This window comes from Pseudorca crassidens, chromosome 10, assembly GCF_039906515.1.
Source record: "Pseudorca crassidens isolate mPseCra1 chromosome 10, mPseCra1.hap1, whole genome shotgun sequence".
Taxonomy (NCBI): Eukaryota; Metazoa; Chordata; class Mammalia; order Artiodactyla; family Delphinidae; genus Pseudorca; species Pseudorca crassidens.
The window spans coordinates 76159699-76178587 of NC_090305.1; the positions used below are offsets into that span (position 1 = coordinate 76159699).

Sequence of the window (18889 nt, forward strand, 5' to 3'; positions counted from 1 at the left end):
ACTACCACTATTATTATTACACCTCTTTTTTTTTCTTAATTTATTTGGTTGCATTTGGTCTTAGTTGTGGCAGGCAGACTCCTTAGTTGTGGCTCACCGGCTCCTTAGTTGTGGTACGTGAACTTGTTACGTACGGTGTGCACGTGGGATCTAGCTCCCAGACCAGGGATGGAAACTGGGAAGCTCCCTTTTACTTTTTAAAGGGTACTTAATAACTCTTTGGTGTCATTAGAACATTTAAAGTTACAGTGTGGCTCTCATCATACTTATGTTGGACAGTGCAGGCTCTGTTAGGTCTTAAAACCCTTGCATCGTGCAAGGGGACAGAGATGACAGTTGCCCTCCTTCAGCAAGTGAAAACAGCAAGTAAACTTCAGCATAAAACAAGCATTGGGACCACACAAGCTGTGAGGGTGAGGGGACTGGGGGATGGGCACGCTTTTTCCAAGTTGGAGGGGAGAGATGAGAGCACTGCCTGAGCAAAGGCCTGGAGGTGGGATTGGAGGAACTTCTGCACGCTTGCCTGGGTAGAAGAGCTCCCTCCAATCCTACTCCCATGGGCTGACCTGGCAAATCGCACAACTTTGAGAAGCAGGCTCACAGTGCTCCAACCTTCCACCCGATGTTCATCTTCAGGTACAGGTAGACTCTTCCTTGTGGATGTCTGTGAATTTGCTGTTGTCTTGTCAGGTCCATCCTGACATGTAGGGGTTACTGCTTGACTTATGTTTTCTTTGTCAGTTCCTTCTGACTGGGATCTCGCGGGGCTGGAACAGATTGGTGTCAACATCTGTGGGTAACAGACATGGAGAGGAGCCTTGGCTTCTTACAGAGACAGACTGGAGTCTGGGAAAATGCAGCTAATTCTAGATTTTTCAGCGTCTGGTTGAGAAGTCTCTGTTAATTTTGCCCAGTTTTCAGTTACATTTATTGAGCGCTGATGGTATTCCAGGCACTCTGCTAAGAGTTTTGCTTGCATTATTTAATAACCCCAGGAGTTGATGTGTTGGCTCCATTTCCCGGATGAGAAAACACGCTTGCTGAGGTTATTTGTTTGAGGTCATCGAGCCAGGATAGCCAGAATTCACACCGAAAGCCTGAGCCTTTCGCTTCCCTATACTCTTCCATTCTGGATGGTTCTACCAAGAAGAGATCAAAGAAGCCTAGGAAAAAAATTTAGAAAACAGATTGGGTGTTTGAAGTGAAGGCCTTGTCAGCAAAACTGTGGAATGCATTGGCTAAAACGCTCCCTGCAGAAATGTCTGCCCTGAGTTGTTCAGCCCTCATCTTTTATCACATATTGATAAAGAGCCATTTGAAGACCTTGTCTGCTTCCTCTCCTTGTCACCAAAGCCACTGACCACCCCCCTCCACCAAGGTTGCTGAATCCCCTTCACTCCCCATAAACTGCTTCCTAGGGAACTCTTAAGTGTCTTCTGATTGACTGGAGAGAATCACCAGCTTCATCCTAAGACAGGGATGTCTCAGCTCAGAGTGAAGTGGACTGGATATTTAGATGCAGAACTTATTTAGTTATGTGTGTCAAGACCTGGTGAAAACAGAAATATCTCATAAGAAAGGAGAACCTTAGTACATTATCAGCTGCTGAGTGAGCTGAGTTGATCACATTAGCTCCAGTCTCACCTAGCAGGGAGGAGGTCCCCTTCGGAGTGAGACGCTGGCTGATAAGTTTCGATGGATGCCTTTGGATGGAGGAAAGCATGAGGAACCAGAAGCCTTGGGCATGGGGTAAGTAAGATTACCTAAACTGCCTCTAGTGAATCTGTTGGTCAGATTGTGTGGACAAAGGCAAGGCCCAGGCTGGGAACAGCATGGGGTCTTTGAGGCATAGTACAGACTTTGGCGTTAAACCCAGGTGCAAGTCCAGCTTTGTCTAGTGCTTATCAGCTGACCTCCAGCACGTGTCTTCACTTAACCACTAAGGAGGGGAATGAGACTTCAGATACTTACTGATCCCAACAATGGGCCAGGGCCAGGCAATACTGTCTTTCCCCCAAGGTGGTTTTGAGCATTTCCAGTGCGGCAATCTGTCTGAAGAAAGCACTTCACCTTGTATACAAATGACCTGTTACAGAATGTCACCACAAATCTGCTGACTTCTCCTAGGGCTGGAAGCCCTTGATATGTATTCATCCTGCCCAACCCCTCTTCCCAGCTGGGTCCTTAAAAGGATTAGAGGGGGCTTCCCTGGTGGCACGGTGGTTGGGGGTCCACCTGCTGATGCAAGGGACGCGGGTTCGTGCCCCGGTCCGGGAGGATCCCACATGCCGCGGAGCGGCTGGGCCCGTGAGCCATGGCCGCTGGGCCTGCGCGTCTGGAGCCTGTGCTCTGCAGCGGGGGAGGCCACAGCAGTGAGAGGCCTGCGTACTGCAAAAAAAAAAAAAAAAGAATTAGAGGAAGATGTGTCTGTGGATAACCTGAGATGACAGCATGAGAAAGACTCTGCCTGGTGTTGCTGGTTTTGAAGTTGGAGGAATAGGCCTCAGACAAGGAATTTGGGAAGCTTCTAGAAGTTGGAAAAGGCAAAGAAACGGGTTCTTCCCTAGAGCCTCCAGAAAGGAATGCATCCTGCCAACTGCTTTGATTTTAGCTCAGTGAGACCTGTGAGGGACTCTAAACTACAGATAATAATGTATGTTTTTTTTGAAGTTTGTTTATTTTTGGCTGCGTTGGGTCTTCGTTGCTGCACGCAGGCTTTCTCTGCGGGCCTCTCCCATTGCAGAGCATGGGCTCTAGGTGCAAGGGATTCAGTAGGTGTGGCACACGGGCTTAGTTGCTCTGCAGCCTGTGGGATCCTTCCCGACCAGGACTCAAACCCGTGTCCCCTGCATTGGCAGGTGGATTCTTAACCACTGCGCCACCAGGGAAGTGCCAACAATGTGTGGTTTTTTCAAAGACAAAGTTTTGGTAATTTGTTACAGCAGCATTAGGAAACTAATATACACAGCAAATTGTTGTTCATTTCTATCAGTACCATTAAGCTGTCTGTGATAGTTGATTTATACTTTTCTCTCCTATTAGTCTATGAGCTCCTCAAGGTTAAGTTATAAATTTTTCTTATTTACCATTGGTTGGCAGGCGCTAAGAAGGTTGGCATAGAGTAGGCACTCAATAAATGCTATGAATGATATTATAATTCATATGAGTTTAGTTAAGATGAAATGTAAGTTGTCCATTTCCTTCACGGTGTCCCCAGCGCCTAACACAGAGGCTGGCACACAGCAGGAGCTCAATAAAGCCCTTATTAAACCTTACTGAACCTGTAGGTGGATGAAATACCCCTCCCCGCCAACCCCTCCCGCGTGAACCAGACGGCCGTCCCTGCCCATTCTGTCCAGGTTCCTACCTCTGCACGTCCCCTCACTCTGGGTCCGGGTGACCCTCTCCTGGCGGGTCTCCCGCCTAGCTTCCTTTAGCGGAGGCTGTGAGCACAGAGCGCGGCGTCCCGGGACGCCTTGCAGTTCGCGGGACGCAGTGCCCTCTTTGAGCGGCAGGGGGAGAGCGTGGCCCGGGAACTCCCGCCAGAGGGTTGGGACGGGGCGGGGCTTCAGGGGCGGGTCGGCTCAATGCGCAGGCGCGGGGCCAGACGCCTCGCGCGGCCACGGGCAGGCGAGCGCAGAGCAGCCCCGGCCGCGGCTTCGGAAGCACCGAGTTCGAGCCCCGCTCCCGCTCCCGCTCCGCTTCGGTTTTTCGCTTCCCCGGCCCCTGGGCCTCCCTACGCCTGTCCCCGGCAGCTCGCTGTGCATATTGCTCTCTCCGCCGCCAGGATGCCGGTGACTGAGAAGGACCTGGCGGAGGACGCGCCGTGGAAGAAGATCCAGCAGAACACGTTCACGCGTTGGTGCAACGAGCACCTCAAGTGTGTGAACAAACGCATAGGGAACCTGCAGACCGACCTGAGCGACGGGCTGCGGCTCATCGCGCTTCTGGAGGTGCTCAGCCAAAAGCACATGTACCGCAAGTACCACCAGCGGCCCACCTTCCGCCAGATGCAGCTCGAGAACGTGTCCGTGGCGCTCGAGTTCCTGGACCGTGAGAACATCAAGCTCGTGTCCATCGGTGAGTGCCCTGGCTGGGCCAGGCGCCGGCGATGTACACCTCGCGCCCCCGCGCGTGCGACCCCGCGGGGGCTGAAGCTCCCTGTCGCGCGACCCCACGGCGCCCAGCAGCCGCGGGCTGAGTGTGGGCTCCGAGGCCGGGGGACGTCGTCCCCGAGGGATGAGGACAAAGGGACCCTAGGCCCCCTCCTGGGAGTCATCCCCTGGGGTGCTGCTGTCGTGTGAGAGTTCCGCGCCGTGCGCCCCGGCAGTGCGTCTCTGGGGGGCGGTGGGTTGAAGGTTCGGGCTGGGGCCGCACGGGGAGAAGTGGAGCTGTGGCACTTCTCTGCACCTGGGGTGCCTCTGCGGGAGCTGGGGGACTGGAGACCTCTGGTCCGCCGTCCCTGGGGCTGGGGCCCTAGTCAGACGCTCCCCGGAGTGCTCGCCCAGCTGCGCCCAGGCCGCTGCGCTCGGCGGCCGCGGAATGGGCGTTGGCTCGGAGGCCAGGTAGGGAGGCCTGGGGAGGGACTGTTCTCTGAACTTGGGGCCCTCCCGCCAGGTGGAGATGGGGACCTCGCCGTCGCCGAAAGGCGTGGGGGCCCCGAGGTGGGAAGGGGAGCCGGGGGGGGGGGTGTCTTCCTCGCTCCCTCTGCTCCCAGCTCAGCTCTGGCTCTGCGCCGCGGCTGCTCCGCCGCTGAAGGTATAATTTAGAGATGGTGGTGGTTACAGTAACTGCCGCCTTGTAGGGAGTTCCAGCTAGTGCGCAGCCTTCTAACAGGCTTCCAACAGCCTTATTTCGGTCCTTACACATGCTGCGAGCTGGGGCGTCATTAGACCCATTTTACAGACAAGGAGGTCCAGAGGGTTAATGGGCTTGCCCAAGCTAGCGAGGGTCTAGCGGAGAATTGAAGGAAGTGGGTGACAATTAAAGGAGACTTTGCCTTCCTCTCCCCGCCCTCCCCACACCAAGATCTTCCTGAGAGGAGGGAGGGAGTTGGTGTCGGGTTCCTCTCCCCCTGGAACTGGGGAGGAAGAATGAGAGTGAGGTCCCACTATGACCTGGGCTGGTTGAGGGCTTCGGGAAAGGTCACAAGGCTGCTGAGGGTGGAGGCCGTGATGGGAGGGGCAGGGGGTGTGTAGTGTGCGAGTGTGTAGAGTGTGTGTGCAGAGCATGTAAGTGTGCAGAGAATGTGTGTGCACCTATGTTGTGTGTGTGTGTTCTGCTAGGTGAGCCTCTTGCCAGGGAGGAGCAAGGGCTGGGTCTCAGGTCTGTTCCTGAGGAAACCAGGCCTTAGAGTGACCCCCTGACAGGAAGAAAGGGCCATGGGTGTGGCTGCTGGGACTTTCTCCTGCCTAGGACGGGTTCCCTTTAGGCTGAGCCTCCTCCGTCCTCTCTCCCGTCCTCCCCCACACCTGTCCTGGCAGGTAGGGCTGCTTCCTGGGTCCAGGCAGCTGCCACGGCCCAGTCAGCCTCCCCAACGAGGGCAGCTTCTCTGCAGAGGGAAGCCGGGTGGCACGCTGTCTTATTTTGTGGGCCCATCTCGTGTAACGAGGGAAGGAGAACCTCAGATTTCTGTTGGAATTCTTTCCTTTGCAGAAACCAGCTTTCCCTCGGAGGAATCTCAAGGGCTGGCTGGGCTCAACTCGGATCTCTTCTTTGCTTTAAAACTGTATATTTGTTTAATTAACTGAACAAAGAAACTTAAAGTAAAGCAGGAGTATCCAAACATGACATGAAATCTCTTTAAAAAGCAAAACAAAACAAACAAAACCCAAACCACAGCACCAGAAAACCCTGGACTGCCTAATTTAGCAACTGTTTATGGAGGCTGCAGCTGCCTCCAGCATGGCTCCCCATCAGTGCCCCGAAACTGGGAGTCTCATTCTAGACTTTTTCTGGTCCCTTACTTTTCCTCCTTGATCCTCATGCTTTTCATTCCTGAACCCAACCAGGCCCTAGCGTCTTCCATCGTCCTGACGTGCCAGGGTTCGCCTCCCCTTCCCTGGTTGTGGCCTATGGACCTCTTCCCACCATGATTTACATCATTTTATTTTATTTTTTCCTTTTAAATAACTTCTTGGATCATATTCTCCAGGGTGGCATTCATGGGTCAAAGGTTGTGACCACATTTATGACTCCCGTCATTGGCTGCCTAAGTGTTCTCCAGAAGGACCTTACAACAAACAGGTTTTCCAGCCTCTGGAGGCTGGAGGGAAACTTGCCAAGTGCCGGGACTCCTGAGCAGGTAATGCCTGAGGCCTCTTCCCTCTGCTCCTGAGGCTATGCTGGGTAAAGGCCCTTCAGAAAAAATTCACATCCAGCGTGGACTTCAGTTCAAGCTTTCACTGCCTACGCTGTGTTACCTTGTGCTGACAGTGACACGTGCTCCAATTTGGGGGCACCCACTCGGTGTTAAGCGTGTTCTGTTCATCACCCACCCCATTGATCACCACCTTGAATCCTTGAGTTCTGGTTTCCTTGTTATATGATGATCTGCTTTTAGCAAGTCCCTGGGAGGGTTAAGGGCTTGCCCCAGTCCTGGCCAAGTGCTTAGAAAATGTTTGTTGTTATTACTGCGCTGGTTGTTAGTGTTAGTACGTCCATTTAAAGTTGGGGATACGGGAGGGAAGTCACTTGTGGAGGTCACCCAGCTGGTAAACCAGGTCTGCCGAGTTGTTGAAATTGAGCCTTAACTGACCTACCTTTCAGTGTCAGAAATGAGTAAAATACAACCAGTTTCCCGCCTCAGAAAGCTCATGTTAACACCAAGTTTTGCAAGTCTGGGGTGTTGGGGTTGTGGCTGGACATCCACACGTTGAGCGTCTGGCCTCGAACAAAGCAAGGCCTTAGGTGAGGGATGAGGTTGGTCCTCTGAACTGTGATGAGGGCCCGTGAGACGAGTGTTGTGTCGGGAGGTGCGCAGACTCAGGTTGCATATTGCATCTTGTGTTGAGGTGAATTTGCTGGGGGAATGGCCGCCTTGTCTTCACTGGTTTTTTTGGTCTGTTTTTTTTGAGATTTCCTGCTACTCACAGGATAGCATTTCACTTCCATAATCTGGGAAGATATCTTTGAACTAATACAGGGTTTTGTATACTCTGGATAACTCCCAGCAGTATTTCATTGTGGGAATCATTAGAGTTGGGTTATAGGCGCCAGCTGTGTGACATGAGGTGGTCAAACGTCGCCAGAGCACTGTGGCTTTTCTGCCTACAACTCCCTGAAAGACAGCCCTGGCTGTTCACGTTTGTGATTCCTTGTAAGGTGGGCCCATCCTAGGCTCCATCCCCAAGTTAAAGTTCCTTCTTATATCCTGGGCAGTTCATAGTGAGGCCTCAGCATATTTTAATTCTAGTTGTCTGCCAGGAGCTGGCAGGTTTATTTACTTGTTTTTCCAAAAGCCTTTCTGCAGCACAGCCAACTTGGAGAAGAAGGGGTCTCCCAGCCCAAGAATGACAATCAAGGCAGGCTAGAAGTTTGGGTGGTGTGTTTTGGCTTGATCCTTTACGAAAAGGAATTCTTTCCTTTTTAAAGGATGTGGTCCGACCCTGATGTTTGCTTAAGGTACCTGTGCCAGGCCAGCACCGCAGAGCGGGCGGGGTGTATGTTCCCAAGACCTCGGGTCACTGGGTGGAGTTTCCAGGGTGGTGGGTCACCCAACCACTCACCCTGTTTTCCTTCCTTGTGTCCCACCCCGACCAAAATAATGCACAAATAATCCTAAATTCTGCTCTTTTCTGTAACTACTTAGCAAATGCCAGTGTGTCTTTCAGGCAATGTAGTTCATATCCAGAGAATGCTTGAAAGGTAGCAACGTAGCATGCTTTGTCAGAATTAACAAGTTCTGGGCCATTTGGAACAAAGTAACACATTGGTGTGAGCTAATTAAGAGCTCTGATTCTTGGTTCAAATCCTACTTGCCTCGAAGTAGCTATTAAGAAATTTCTGTGCACTGGTCTCCTTATAACTTAAATGGGGATAATAACTACCTCCTTTAAAAGTTGTTATAAAAACTAAACAAGCTAACATTTTTTAAAGTGCTCTGAACAGTTCGTGGCACATAGTTGGTGCTGTGTGTTTGTTAAATAAGTAAGGTGCTGTCCAGTAATAGTCTCAAAAGTCACGCTGGAGGGTTTGCACGCTGAAAGGACATTTAAAATCGGCACCACACGGGGGAGACCAGCTTGGTTGGCTAATGTTGATTCCTGTTGCTGTAATAGGGTTATGGACTGCCCAGAGGCTGTCCCCTCTTTGGAAGGGGGTGACCCCTGGTTATGTTGTGGCTGCCTCCAGGGCCCATTCACACCAGCTTTGTTTCTGAGAGGTGGATGGGAGCTCGGAGCGGCTGGTCATTCCAGCCTCCCACCCGTTCAGGAATCTCTGGGCCAAATCATTTCCAGATGGCAGCTGGGCCTCTGCAGGCTCCTCCAGCACTGGTGGGGCCAGCATGCCAGTCAGCAGCTGCCTTCATTCTTGGAGAGTCTGTGCTGAAGGAGAGCTTTGATTTGGAGCCAAACTATGTCTCCTGGGCACTCCCCCTTCACCCTCCACCCGGGGAGGAGGGTCCTCGTTCTGTGCTGTGAGGCCGTGTCATGGGTTAGTTAAGGATGGCTGCCTTGCTCCTTGGGCAGCGGATGCTCAGGTTCGGAACCTTTGGGCCCTGCTTGTAGTGGCTGTGTGGCCAGGGTACCTCGTCATCCTGCTTTCTCTATAAGCAGCCTTCGGGTCAGCACATGCCTGAAGCTAGTATAGGCTGAAGCTAGACTGCCAGGATTCTAATCCCCACTCTGCCCTCTAACAGCTGTGCAACTCTGATCCAGTGCATTAACCTTTCTGACCCTCAGTTTCCCCATCTGTAAAATGGAGGAGAATAATAGTTCCTATCTTAGCGTTGCTGAGAGCATTATATTTGATTTGTTTAAGTTACAGCGTAATGCTGGTGTTGTCATTATTAGTATAATGGACTCTGTCTTCCATCTATCCTCTGGCCAGTCCTGACACTGTCGTATGGTGTGTTAGCTATTCCCTTCCCCCAGCTTGGAACCTCTAATGAAGGTGACCCCCAAGATCCTTTTATTCTTTCTTTCCTCATTCAACAAGAATATGAAAGATAAACTCTGAGCCAGGCTCAGTGCTAGGGCCACAGGAATAATGCGAGTCATGTCCCCGGCTTGCCTTACACACTGCTGAACACAGAGGAGAGACAAGTCACCAGGGAGTGTCCTTCTCAAACCTTCAGGCACACATGAATCATCTGGGAACTTTAAAATGTTGGTCTGGTAAAAATGTCGGTCTGATTCACTAGATTAGGGGGAGTGAAGCCTGGATTCTGCTCTTCCAGGGAGCTCCTAGTTGCTGTTTGTGGACCACCCTGTGAGTAGCAAGGATTGAAATGACAAGCCCTCTGGGGAGGAAGAGCACCTTCCCTCAGGCTGAACTGGGCTGTCTGGAGGGCTTCCTGGAGGAAGGGGCTGTTAAGCTGAGACTTAAAGCTTTACTAGAATAAGGCAGGTGAGCAGACAGTTAGGCGAGCACAGGAGTAGAAGAGTGTGTCAGGTGGAGGTTGGAGGGGTGGTGGAGAGGTAGGTAGGGGCTGACTCACAAAGGGCCTTTTGAGGCTGGAGGCTGCCAATCAAGCATCTTCCTTGAGGGGGCTTGGGGGTAAGGTAGGTGAACCCAGCTGAAATGGATCATCTAATCTGGGGATCTCTCCACTGTTGCTCAAGTCATTCCTGCCAAGAAAAAAAATTGAGCCCTGTCCTCATACATGTACGTTTATAAGCTGTATACATATGCCACCCGTCAGTCTGTATATTAAATGTTACTGCAGTAGAGCTTAGTTTCTTTTTAGATAACAAGTCCAAACAGAAGTTCTTCCTGTGCTCCGAGGGATTATCTTGTGCACCCTTGGGGTACATATACACTATGTGGAGGCCCTATGAGGGCCTGCATGTCTACATTTTCTTTTTTTCCACATTGTTATTATTCTGCATTTAGGTTTCATCTTTAATTGTCCTCTGTTAAAGAGGTAGATCTAAAATTATAACCCCTTCCCCCAACAAGTTGAACCAAATGAATAAATCCAGTGGAATGAGCCATTTCCATCTAAATGCATGCTATTTCCTGCTCTTAAAAAAGATTAAAACTGCCCTTCATGGTGTTCTACTAGAAGCCATTTTACATTACTGTTGTAAATCTAGTTCTTCATTAAACATGTTCGATAATCACCAGATTGACTCAGGTTATTGGATGGTAAACAGCAGTACTTTCTTCTTTTTGGGCTTGAAAAGTGGCCTAGCTACTTTTATAAGGTGCCTAGCTACTTTTCTTGGGAAATTGAGTCTGTGTTGTAGGAAGAGAGTTTATTTTGACAGTGTTGACTTCCTCCTTTCCCCCATCATCAAAACCTGGCACAGGTGGACAGCTTGGCAAGGAGGACACCTGTGCTCCTCTGCATATTCCTTGGCTGTCCTTGGTACCAAGAATGCACACAATGATGCCATTTGTGTACCAAATGGCAGTGTGTGCACACGCATCCTCTAACATATTCGATAGTATCTAGCGTTTCCCCATGCCTACTGTGTGCTAAGCATTGTCCTGAGTGCCATACCTTTATTACTTCCAATCCTTATTATGAACCCTGCAAAATGAGTGGCTTTATATCTACTTCCATTTTACTGTTTTTGTTTTTGTTTTTTTTCTGCGGTATGCGGGCCTCTCACTGTTGTGGCCTCTCCTGTTGCGGAGCACAGGCTCCGGATGCGCAGGCTCAGCGGCCATGGCTTACGGACCCAGCCGCTCCGCGGCATGTGGGATCTTCCTGGCCCGGGCCACGAACCCGTGTCCCCTGCATCGGCAGGTGGACTCGCAACCACTGCGCCACCAGGGAAGCCCTCTATTTCCATTTTATAGGTGAGAAAACTGAGGCTCAAATATGCCTCACTTCACGTGCCAGGCATGATGCTTGCCTGCATTAAACGGTACAGTGCCTTTAAAAATTTTATTTTTAATGTTAAAGTTGGGTTTCACACTTGTAAAGTAAAATAGATATATTGTAGTGAGAGATTTTCTACTGCTTTAGTCCTGTTCATTTTTATTTTGCTTGAAACTAATCATTTGAACTTGATTAATGTGAAACTGAAATTTCCTTCTACAAAACAAAACTTTTGCGGGCCGATTTGCTTCACTGTTTCTGGTATCATAGAGCTTTAATGGGGGTCTTCTTCCCAGTTCTGGAGACAGCTCTCTTGTTCCTTCCCTGCCTTTGTTTGGTTTCCAGGGGCAGTGATTTCACTGCAGGTCTGGACAGCAGGGACCAGCTGAAGGTCTGCTTTGGGGAGCCAGGCAGGGCTTTCTTTGAGAGGCCTGGAAGCCAGAGGTGAGGAGGTGCCTCCTGGCTGCAGTCCTGTGGGGTTTGCAGTGCCCACCACTTATGGGTGTGGATGGGTGGAGTTTGTTGAGGTCCAGCTATGCTGGGAGATCCTTGGTGACAGTCGACATTGGCACAGCTGTGCTCAGTCAGCAGTGACCCCACCCCACATCGTTTCCTTCTGCTACCTGTAAACATTAACCGGCAGGAGGGTGTGTTGGGTTGTGCTTGCCGCTGAGCAGAAGCTTTCTTTCCCGGCTGGCACTCGACTTTTATCAGTCTGGCAGCCCTGTTACAAATGGCTGCCTGCTTCCAGTCCAAGCCAGCGGCTCCCACTCACGTTCAGGGAGACTTGTGGGCAGGTCCGTTGCTGTGCACCGCGGCACCGAGCTGTGTGCTCTAGGGCTGCACTTGTATCCCCAAGGGCTTCTCCTGCAGCGCAGCTCCTGAGAGAGCAAGCTGGTCTGGCCGGCCGTCTCGGTGCTCAGCCTCCCCAGAAATTGCAGGGCTGGCTTGTTGAAAGGTCTGGGCGTTAACACAACACTCCTGTTCTCCCTCTCTGAAGGCCCTTTATGCTGGCATGAATTCCTTTTCTCATGGAGATCTGAAAGCTCTTTTGACTAAATGGGTCACCTTTCTGGGTATTTTCATAAGGCTGGTCAGCTTTTGCCATGCCAGACAACTTTTCTGGAATTTCCGTTCAGATATACAGGCAACCAAAGAGGTTGGATTATTTGGAACACTGTGGAATTTTGGCTTTTGAGCTACAGGGAAATGGGTGGGGATTGTGGCAGAGACAGTGTAAATTCGCTGCGTCCCATAAATTAAGATTTTGAGATTAGAAGAGGCAGGCAGCAGTCAGCTTTCCTCTGACAAACAGGAGTGGTGTTGCTTTCTGCCTCGTGCTGCTTGTGACCCAGGCAGCGGCAGGCCTCCCGCATAGCCTGGGGGATGAAAGGATTCTCAGTGGCTAACATCAGATTCCTCCAATCTCCCCTGCACCCCCCAAGAAAATAATCAAGTTCTTATCATGCTGGTACTGCACTGCTTGTGTGCACCTCCCTGAAGTGCTTTATCAGATATTCCGGGGAAACAAGAATTATTTGGCCTTCTGCAGCCTGCTGGGAGCATGGCTCAGCCTGGTGCTTCTTGCTCAAGAACAAAGCTATTGTTCCCTTGGTGGGGTAAAGCAGGCCAGAGGTGGCGGACCAGGCCCTGCCATCCTAGGGAACCTCAGGTGCTGAGGCCTTGGGGCTCAGGCCCTACAAGGCCTTTGTGACTTGGCAGTTCTGTTAATTGAACAGAGGTCTGGGTTCTGTTTATAAGATTCCTTGTCAGAAGGGGCAGAGGCTGGAAGGCCGAGGGTATGCTGCTTGTGGGACCGGGAGCCCCTCAGTGCAGCTCCCAAGCCATCCGGGGGGCAGAACCCAGAAAGTGTTCTGGGAGAAGGAGCCTTGGTGGATCCTGGCTTGCAAGCACCTGGGCAATGGCTTGTCACATTCCTCATCTCCACTAAAAGAGGCAAGCTGGCACCTGGGGAATGCCTCTCCTGCTGGGGAGTCCTTTACAGGAAATGATCTAGGTGTCACGTTACGCTTCCTGTGGGGCGCGCATCTCTCGCCATAATTGTCCCTTTTTCTTGGCACTTTTGTTTGACAGGCGTGGGGAGTCACACCCGAGGTTGGAGGGCGTGAGACCCTCTCCTGGACACCCACAGCTCCCCCCTCCCCCAGTGCCATTCCATTTCATGGCTTACTAAACTGTATTGATCTCCTGACTTGCCTGTGTTGTTCTCCCACTGGGTCACGACTGCTCCAAGAGCAGGCGCTGTATCTCTTGTTTACCTCTGGGGCTCTGAGCTTGGCTCTTAGTAGGAATATAATAAATAACTTATCAAATAAATAAACAGCCTCTAGCATAGATGGTTTGAAGAATAAGGCTGGTACTTTGACTTGTTTGCAATATATTTGCTTTCAAAAAATGCAAAATCATAGTCCTTTGCAGCTTATAAAGAAATGGGAATTATGTGAAGTGGACAACCGGGTCTGGGATCCCAGTAGAACACCTCGTTTTTTGGGACAGTGATGCTGAATTTAAAGAACTCAGCACTTCACAGTCATTCTCGACTTAGAACATCTATGATTTACGTCAGCTGGTAGAGAACAAGGCCTTTTCCGGGTTGACATGTGAGGCTTAGAAATATGAATTTATAAAAGGAAGCCACTGAGAGTCACTATGATCACAGTAATAGTTTTGTTAATAATAGTGAATATAGGGCTTCCCTGGTGGCACAGTGGTTGAGAGTCCGCCTGCCGATGCAGGGGACACGGGCTCGTGCCCTGGTCCGGGAGGATCCCACATGCCGCGGAGCAGCTGGGCCCGTGAGCCATGGCCGCTGAGCCTGCGCGTCCGGAGCCTGTGCTCCGCGACGGGAGAGGCCACAGCAGTGAGAGGCCCACGTACCGCAAAAAAAAAAAAAAAAAAAAAGTGAATATATATCAAGCACCTATAGTACCAGGCATTGGGATAAATGTTTCTCAGTAATAGCTAAATGAAACCTCATCGCAACCCGGAGCGGTAGTTATTGTGGTGACCCCCACTATACAGACAAGGAAACTGAGGCACGCCCAGATCAGCTAGTGAGTATGTGGCAGACTATGACTCAAGCCCTCACCTGAGATTTCAGTCCCCAAAGGAAAGCCATCAGCTCAGCATGTCTTCGAAATTAACTTCTAACAAGTTATTTAATATTGAACAGTTGCATTTGTAGTTCTTTGTAAAAAAAAAAAAAAATTGCAAGAACTTGGAGAAATATAAAGAAAAAACATCATTTGTGAAAAATCTTAACCAATCTTTTTCTGTTTTTAGGGAGTTTTGCTTTCAGCGGCCTTTTGGTCAGAATGGGGAAGAGGGAGATGCATTTTCTCAGGAAAAAAGAGGCTGTGGACTGGAAACGTTCTGTGAAATCATTTTGGTCACACGGATGGTTGTAATAAGATTCATCCTTGAGTTATTGCTGAGCTGTGGCCAGCATTAAAATTGGAGGTCTTGGTTGAGGCTCATCCTGGTTTGCAAATCTCCCTTCGTCTAGAAATATGTTTTGGTCAACCACGGAGTGGGGGTGTGCCAGCCACTTCTGTCTCTTAAAAGCTTTTAGGACCAACTTTTAGTGGGACTGCCAGGGTCTCTTAATAATAGTTATTATCTTTGGATACATTGTGACCTTGTCTCACGATTAGCCCAGCACAGAAAGTCTTTTACCTTTTAGTTGCTAGGCTCCATTAGCTGTTCAAATATGTCTCAATTATGCGCCATAACAATGCAGTCGGGCAACTTGGTTCACCCTTGTCTGCCTGGGAACTTTTAGATGTCTGAAGATTATCTGCAGCCCTGAGGTCTTCATTGGTTTTTTGGAGACCTCATTTTCTCAACAGCCCTCAGGACACCAGGCCCAGGGAATCATCCTGTCTTGGTCTCGTTTGAGGCAAAGGAGATAGAATGTAAACCCCTTTTAGTACAGATTGAGCCATTTCCTGAGGGTGCTTAAGAGTATGGGTCCATTAGACCCTGCTGGGAGACTTGGGGCAAGATGCTTGACCTCTCTGAGGTTCTAAGCCCCAAGCTATATTAGTACCCCACTCTTGGTATTATTGAAGATAAATGATATGTTCCCTGTAAAGCATTTGATGCAGCCCTTGGCGGACAGTAAGGGCCCCATAAATGGTGGTCATTGCCTTCCTCCCCCCTCCCTCTCCTCCTAATTCCTGGGCCTCTGGTGGCCCCTTCTGACTGGAAGAAGACGTGGCCTAACTGTTTTGTAAAGGGTAGGTGGGTGGGAATACACCAATACATTGGTCAAAGATACCTCATACCTAATAGGCTGTTTTTAGACGAGGAGGTGGCCTCAGATTTTGAGGGCAGGAGCCATGGGCCAGTGGCATTGTCTGGTCTTCCGGCCAAGCTTCCTTTAAGGATAGAAAACAGGTGCCAACTATTCTTGACATCTTCCCCCACTTTCCCTTTCTTCCTACTTGGCTAATGGAGCTGTTTTTTAGCTAGCTCATTTACCCTCCTTTCTTTCTTTAATCCTTCCTTTTTGTCTCTTAGCATGTCGTTTGCTCCCATTTTTTTCTTTTCTGGTGTTGCTCTCGCGGAAGTGGCTGTAACGCCGTCCGGGGTCCAGGGGATGTGCTTGCTCATGCGTCTGAGTCTTGGCTCTGCCCCTTGAGAGCCGTCTGACCCCAGCTTCCTGTTCTGTCTCTAGGAGCCCGTCTTTTGTGTGCAAACTGTGATAATAGAGTGCTCTGCTTTACTGAGTTCTCGGGTATAAAGAGAATGTGCATCTCTAGCCCTTAGTCAATGGCAGCTGCTGCTGTGGTGGTGTTAGCATTGCATTATTACTGTGTAGCCCTACCCCCTCCCACTTACCCTTTTCAGGCCTTAGTGGAGGAGGATGAAGAGGGGGCAGCCATGCTGGAGGGGAGGCTGTGCTGGCTGCCTTGGGCACTTTCAACCTGAAACCAAGCAGGTTAACCCAGGTGCTCCTCCACCCCCAATCCCACTCCCCCAGCCTCCTGCCCTGGCCCTGGGCACCGCCTTCTCTTTCTTCTAGTCTTGGCCCTTTGACATCTGGGACCATGGTGGGGCTGCCTGCACCACCTGCCAGGATTTGTGCTGCCCTGGGTGTGGTCTTAAACCTAGCACTGTCTAACCTCTTGTCGTGGAGCTGGCGACAATAATTTTACAGTAGTGCTTGGAAACTGTACTGCTGGGGTCACACCGGCCTGTATCAAGGTTGCTGGGTCGGGGTGAGCGAAGGTGGCTGGCAACAGCAAATTCTGTGGCTCCTGAGACCAGACGATGTGGGAGGTTGGGGGGCGGGCATCATTCTCTGTTCTTGTCAGGGATACGCTGGTCTTTGCCCAGACAGGCCGAAGGGATCTGTGTCTTGTGTAACCGCGTGCTTCCCCCAGTTGGCCCTTGAGTACAAGCTGTCTGCTCTGTCGTTGGCTGGGCGATATTTCTGATACTGCGGCCTTTTAGGGGAGTGTCAGTTTTAGGTCATCTTTCGTGGGGGCAAGGGAGCACCCAACACCTTCCCCAAAGGTAGAGTTTGCGGGGGTTTTACCTGAGTGAGTGACGAATGCAGATTTTCATGTTTTAATACTGGGAAGATATTAGTCAACCTGGGTACTGTTTCCACATGACAGAGCAAAAATTTAAACCATTACGCAATGGCTTTTGTTTCACCAGCTATTGAAGTTGACCATCAGGCGTTATCAATAAGATCAGCAAGTGTTAGTTAACCCGCTGTGCTTCTGGAGACCAGTTTCTGGTCTTGGAAACGGCCCAGAGCAAGTTGGATTTGGCAGGATTTCGGGTCCTAGGCAGATGGCAGGACCTAGACACTGGATCCTAGTCCCAGGCCTGCTTCTGTCATCGCTGGGGCCTTGGAGAGGCCCTACCTCTCAGCGTGTTTCCCCATCTGTAAAATGGGAGATCTGTCCCATTTCAGTGTTCCCCCAAATTCAGTCATTTGTAGAGGAACCACCTTTATTATTTTTGCCATGTCCCGTATCTCTATTTCATTTTCACTCATCACCACCCGCCTCCCCAACCCTGCAGTTGACTCATTTTTAAAACAAATGTATTTGAAAAGGAGACTTGGTGTCACTATCATAATGGAAAAGCAGTGTCACTAGGTAAATCGAAGGTAACCATAAATAAACCCAAAACAGTGTTATTAAATCCCAGCTGGTGATGTTGCCTGTTCTCAGTGGGAGGCCTACTCTTTCGGTTAAAAGGAAAATTAGCCAAAGATGGAGAGGCGTTCAGAGTAACCTACCCGCACACTGAGCCTTTGTCCTTGACATACTCTGAAGGGTTGAGACAGAATTGGAAGGGGAATAAAGTTTTCTCTGTGATGCAAAGGCACTCTGACAGAGCACCACCGGGAGCTCAGAGTAGTAATGTATAGATGCTTTGTTCAACAAATACTTGTGGAGCCTTTACCGTGCACCAGGAGCTGTGCTGGAGGCTAGGAGCACAGAGGGAATTGGGACTTGGAAGAGTTGTTAAGAAAACGATTTTTTTATAATTTGAGTTTTTTGAATGAGCAGTAAACCTATTTCAGTCCAGAATGATTCTAGAGAAACTAAATATATTGAAATTGTATCATTGTTCTTATAGTATTAAGATAATGATCGATCTTAACCTTTTATGTAATGATAACCAATTTTACCTCCCTAAAGCCTGGTTTGAGTTAGAGCTCCCTTGGAGCCCATGTCAATTGTAAGTAGATAAGATAAAACAAAATGGCCTGTTATACTCTTTGCAAACCATCCCCCCACCCTGCCATTAGCATGTCCTGTAGTTTCTGCAAAGCAAGATAGACACCAAGATTGGATCTCTGAATTACCTCAGGCTAGTCTCCAGGAATGGATGGATTCTCTGAAGTAGTGGGGTATGAGACTGAGTCTGATTTTCCTGTCCATGTGCTAGCCGAGGACACCACCTGCCTCCCTTGGGTTTCTGGGAGGAGGGAGGTCATATTTAAGAGTGAGGACTTGGGAGTCAGGCAGCTCTGGAGTTGAATCTGGGATTTAGTGCATGATGTAGGATTGAGTTACATGATTTCTCTGGGTTTACAAGTGCTCAGTGTTCTCACCTATAAAGCGGGGATAAGCATAGTTTCTACCTGCAAGAGTGGGTGTGAAGATTTAATGAGCTAAATTTTGTAAAGTACTTGCCACATGGGAAATATTCAGGAAGTGCTGAAGTCCCTTACTTTTCTGATTGAAAGGGTCAGGGCTTTACTACTCCAGGCAGGTGATGAGTGAGGTTGAAGGGAGATGTCAGATTTGGGGTTTGGTTAGTTCATGCTGATTGGCTTAGATTTGGGACAAATGGTGTCATGACCCCTAAGACATTGTGTATGGGTCGAATCCGGATGAAATGGACAGCAAGAACAGCCCCCAAGGCGGAAGTGGGGCAGTAAAAATCCTTTCAGCTGCAAGGAATGGGACCCCGAAGTGGCTCGCTTACATCAGAATTGATTGACTCGTGTCACTGAGCCTGGACAGTGTGGGTTATAGGTTTGTGAGATCCAGTGACTCAGTGATGTCATCAAGGACCTAGGTTGTTTTTTGTTTTAATATTTATTCATTTTGCTGCGTTGGGTCTTAGTAGTGGCATGCGGAATCTTTTCGTTGCGGTACGCGGCCTTCTCTCTAGTTGTGGCGTGTGCGGGCTCCAGAGCACGCAGGCTCAGTAGTTTTATGCGCGGGCTCAGTAGCTGCTGCGGCGTGTGGGCTTCGTTGCCCCGCAGCGTATGGGATCTTAGTTCCCCGACCAGGGATCGAACCCACGTCCTCTGCATTGGAAGGCGGATTCTTAACCACTGGACCGCCAGGGAAGTCCCAAGGACCTAGGTTCTTTGGGTTTCTGCTCTCTTGGTTTCAT

The 18889-nt window shown here is 50.0% G+C and overlaps 1 protein-coding gene and 1 long non-coding RNA gene across 7 annotated transcripts in view; one reads left to right on the forward strand and one right to left on the reverse strand.

Moving 5' to 3' along the window:
- Window positions 1–186: 186 nt before the first annotated feature.
- On the reverse strand, window positions 187–4491 carry LOC137232584 (uncharacterized). Of its 2 annotated transcripts, none has more exons than XR_010947088.1 (3): window positions 3368–4491; window positions 1972–2052; window positions 187–1163 (listed from the first exon to the last, which is right to left on the reverse strand). It is a non-coding gene; the product is annotated as an uncharacterized lncRNA (long non-coding RNA). The 2 variants fall into 2 exon arrangements; XR_010947087.1 differs by having other exon boundaries at window positions 1972–2086.
- The window catches only part of FLNB (filamin B), a 134834-nt gene continuing 119557 nt past the window's right edge, over window positions 3613–18889 (forward strand). For 4 of the 5 annotated variants that reach the window (XM_067754907.1, XM_067754908.1, XM_067754909.1 and 1 more), the window contains exon 1: window positions 3614–4080. In XM_067754907.1, coding sequence (XP_067611008.1) covers window positions 3789–4080 — 292 coding nt within the window. In that variant the 5' untranslated portion in view covers window positions 3614–3788. Of the gene's footprint in view, window positions 4081–18889 lie in introns of all 5 variants that reach the window. The other variant, XM_067754912.1, reaches the window with a different exon arrangement.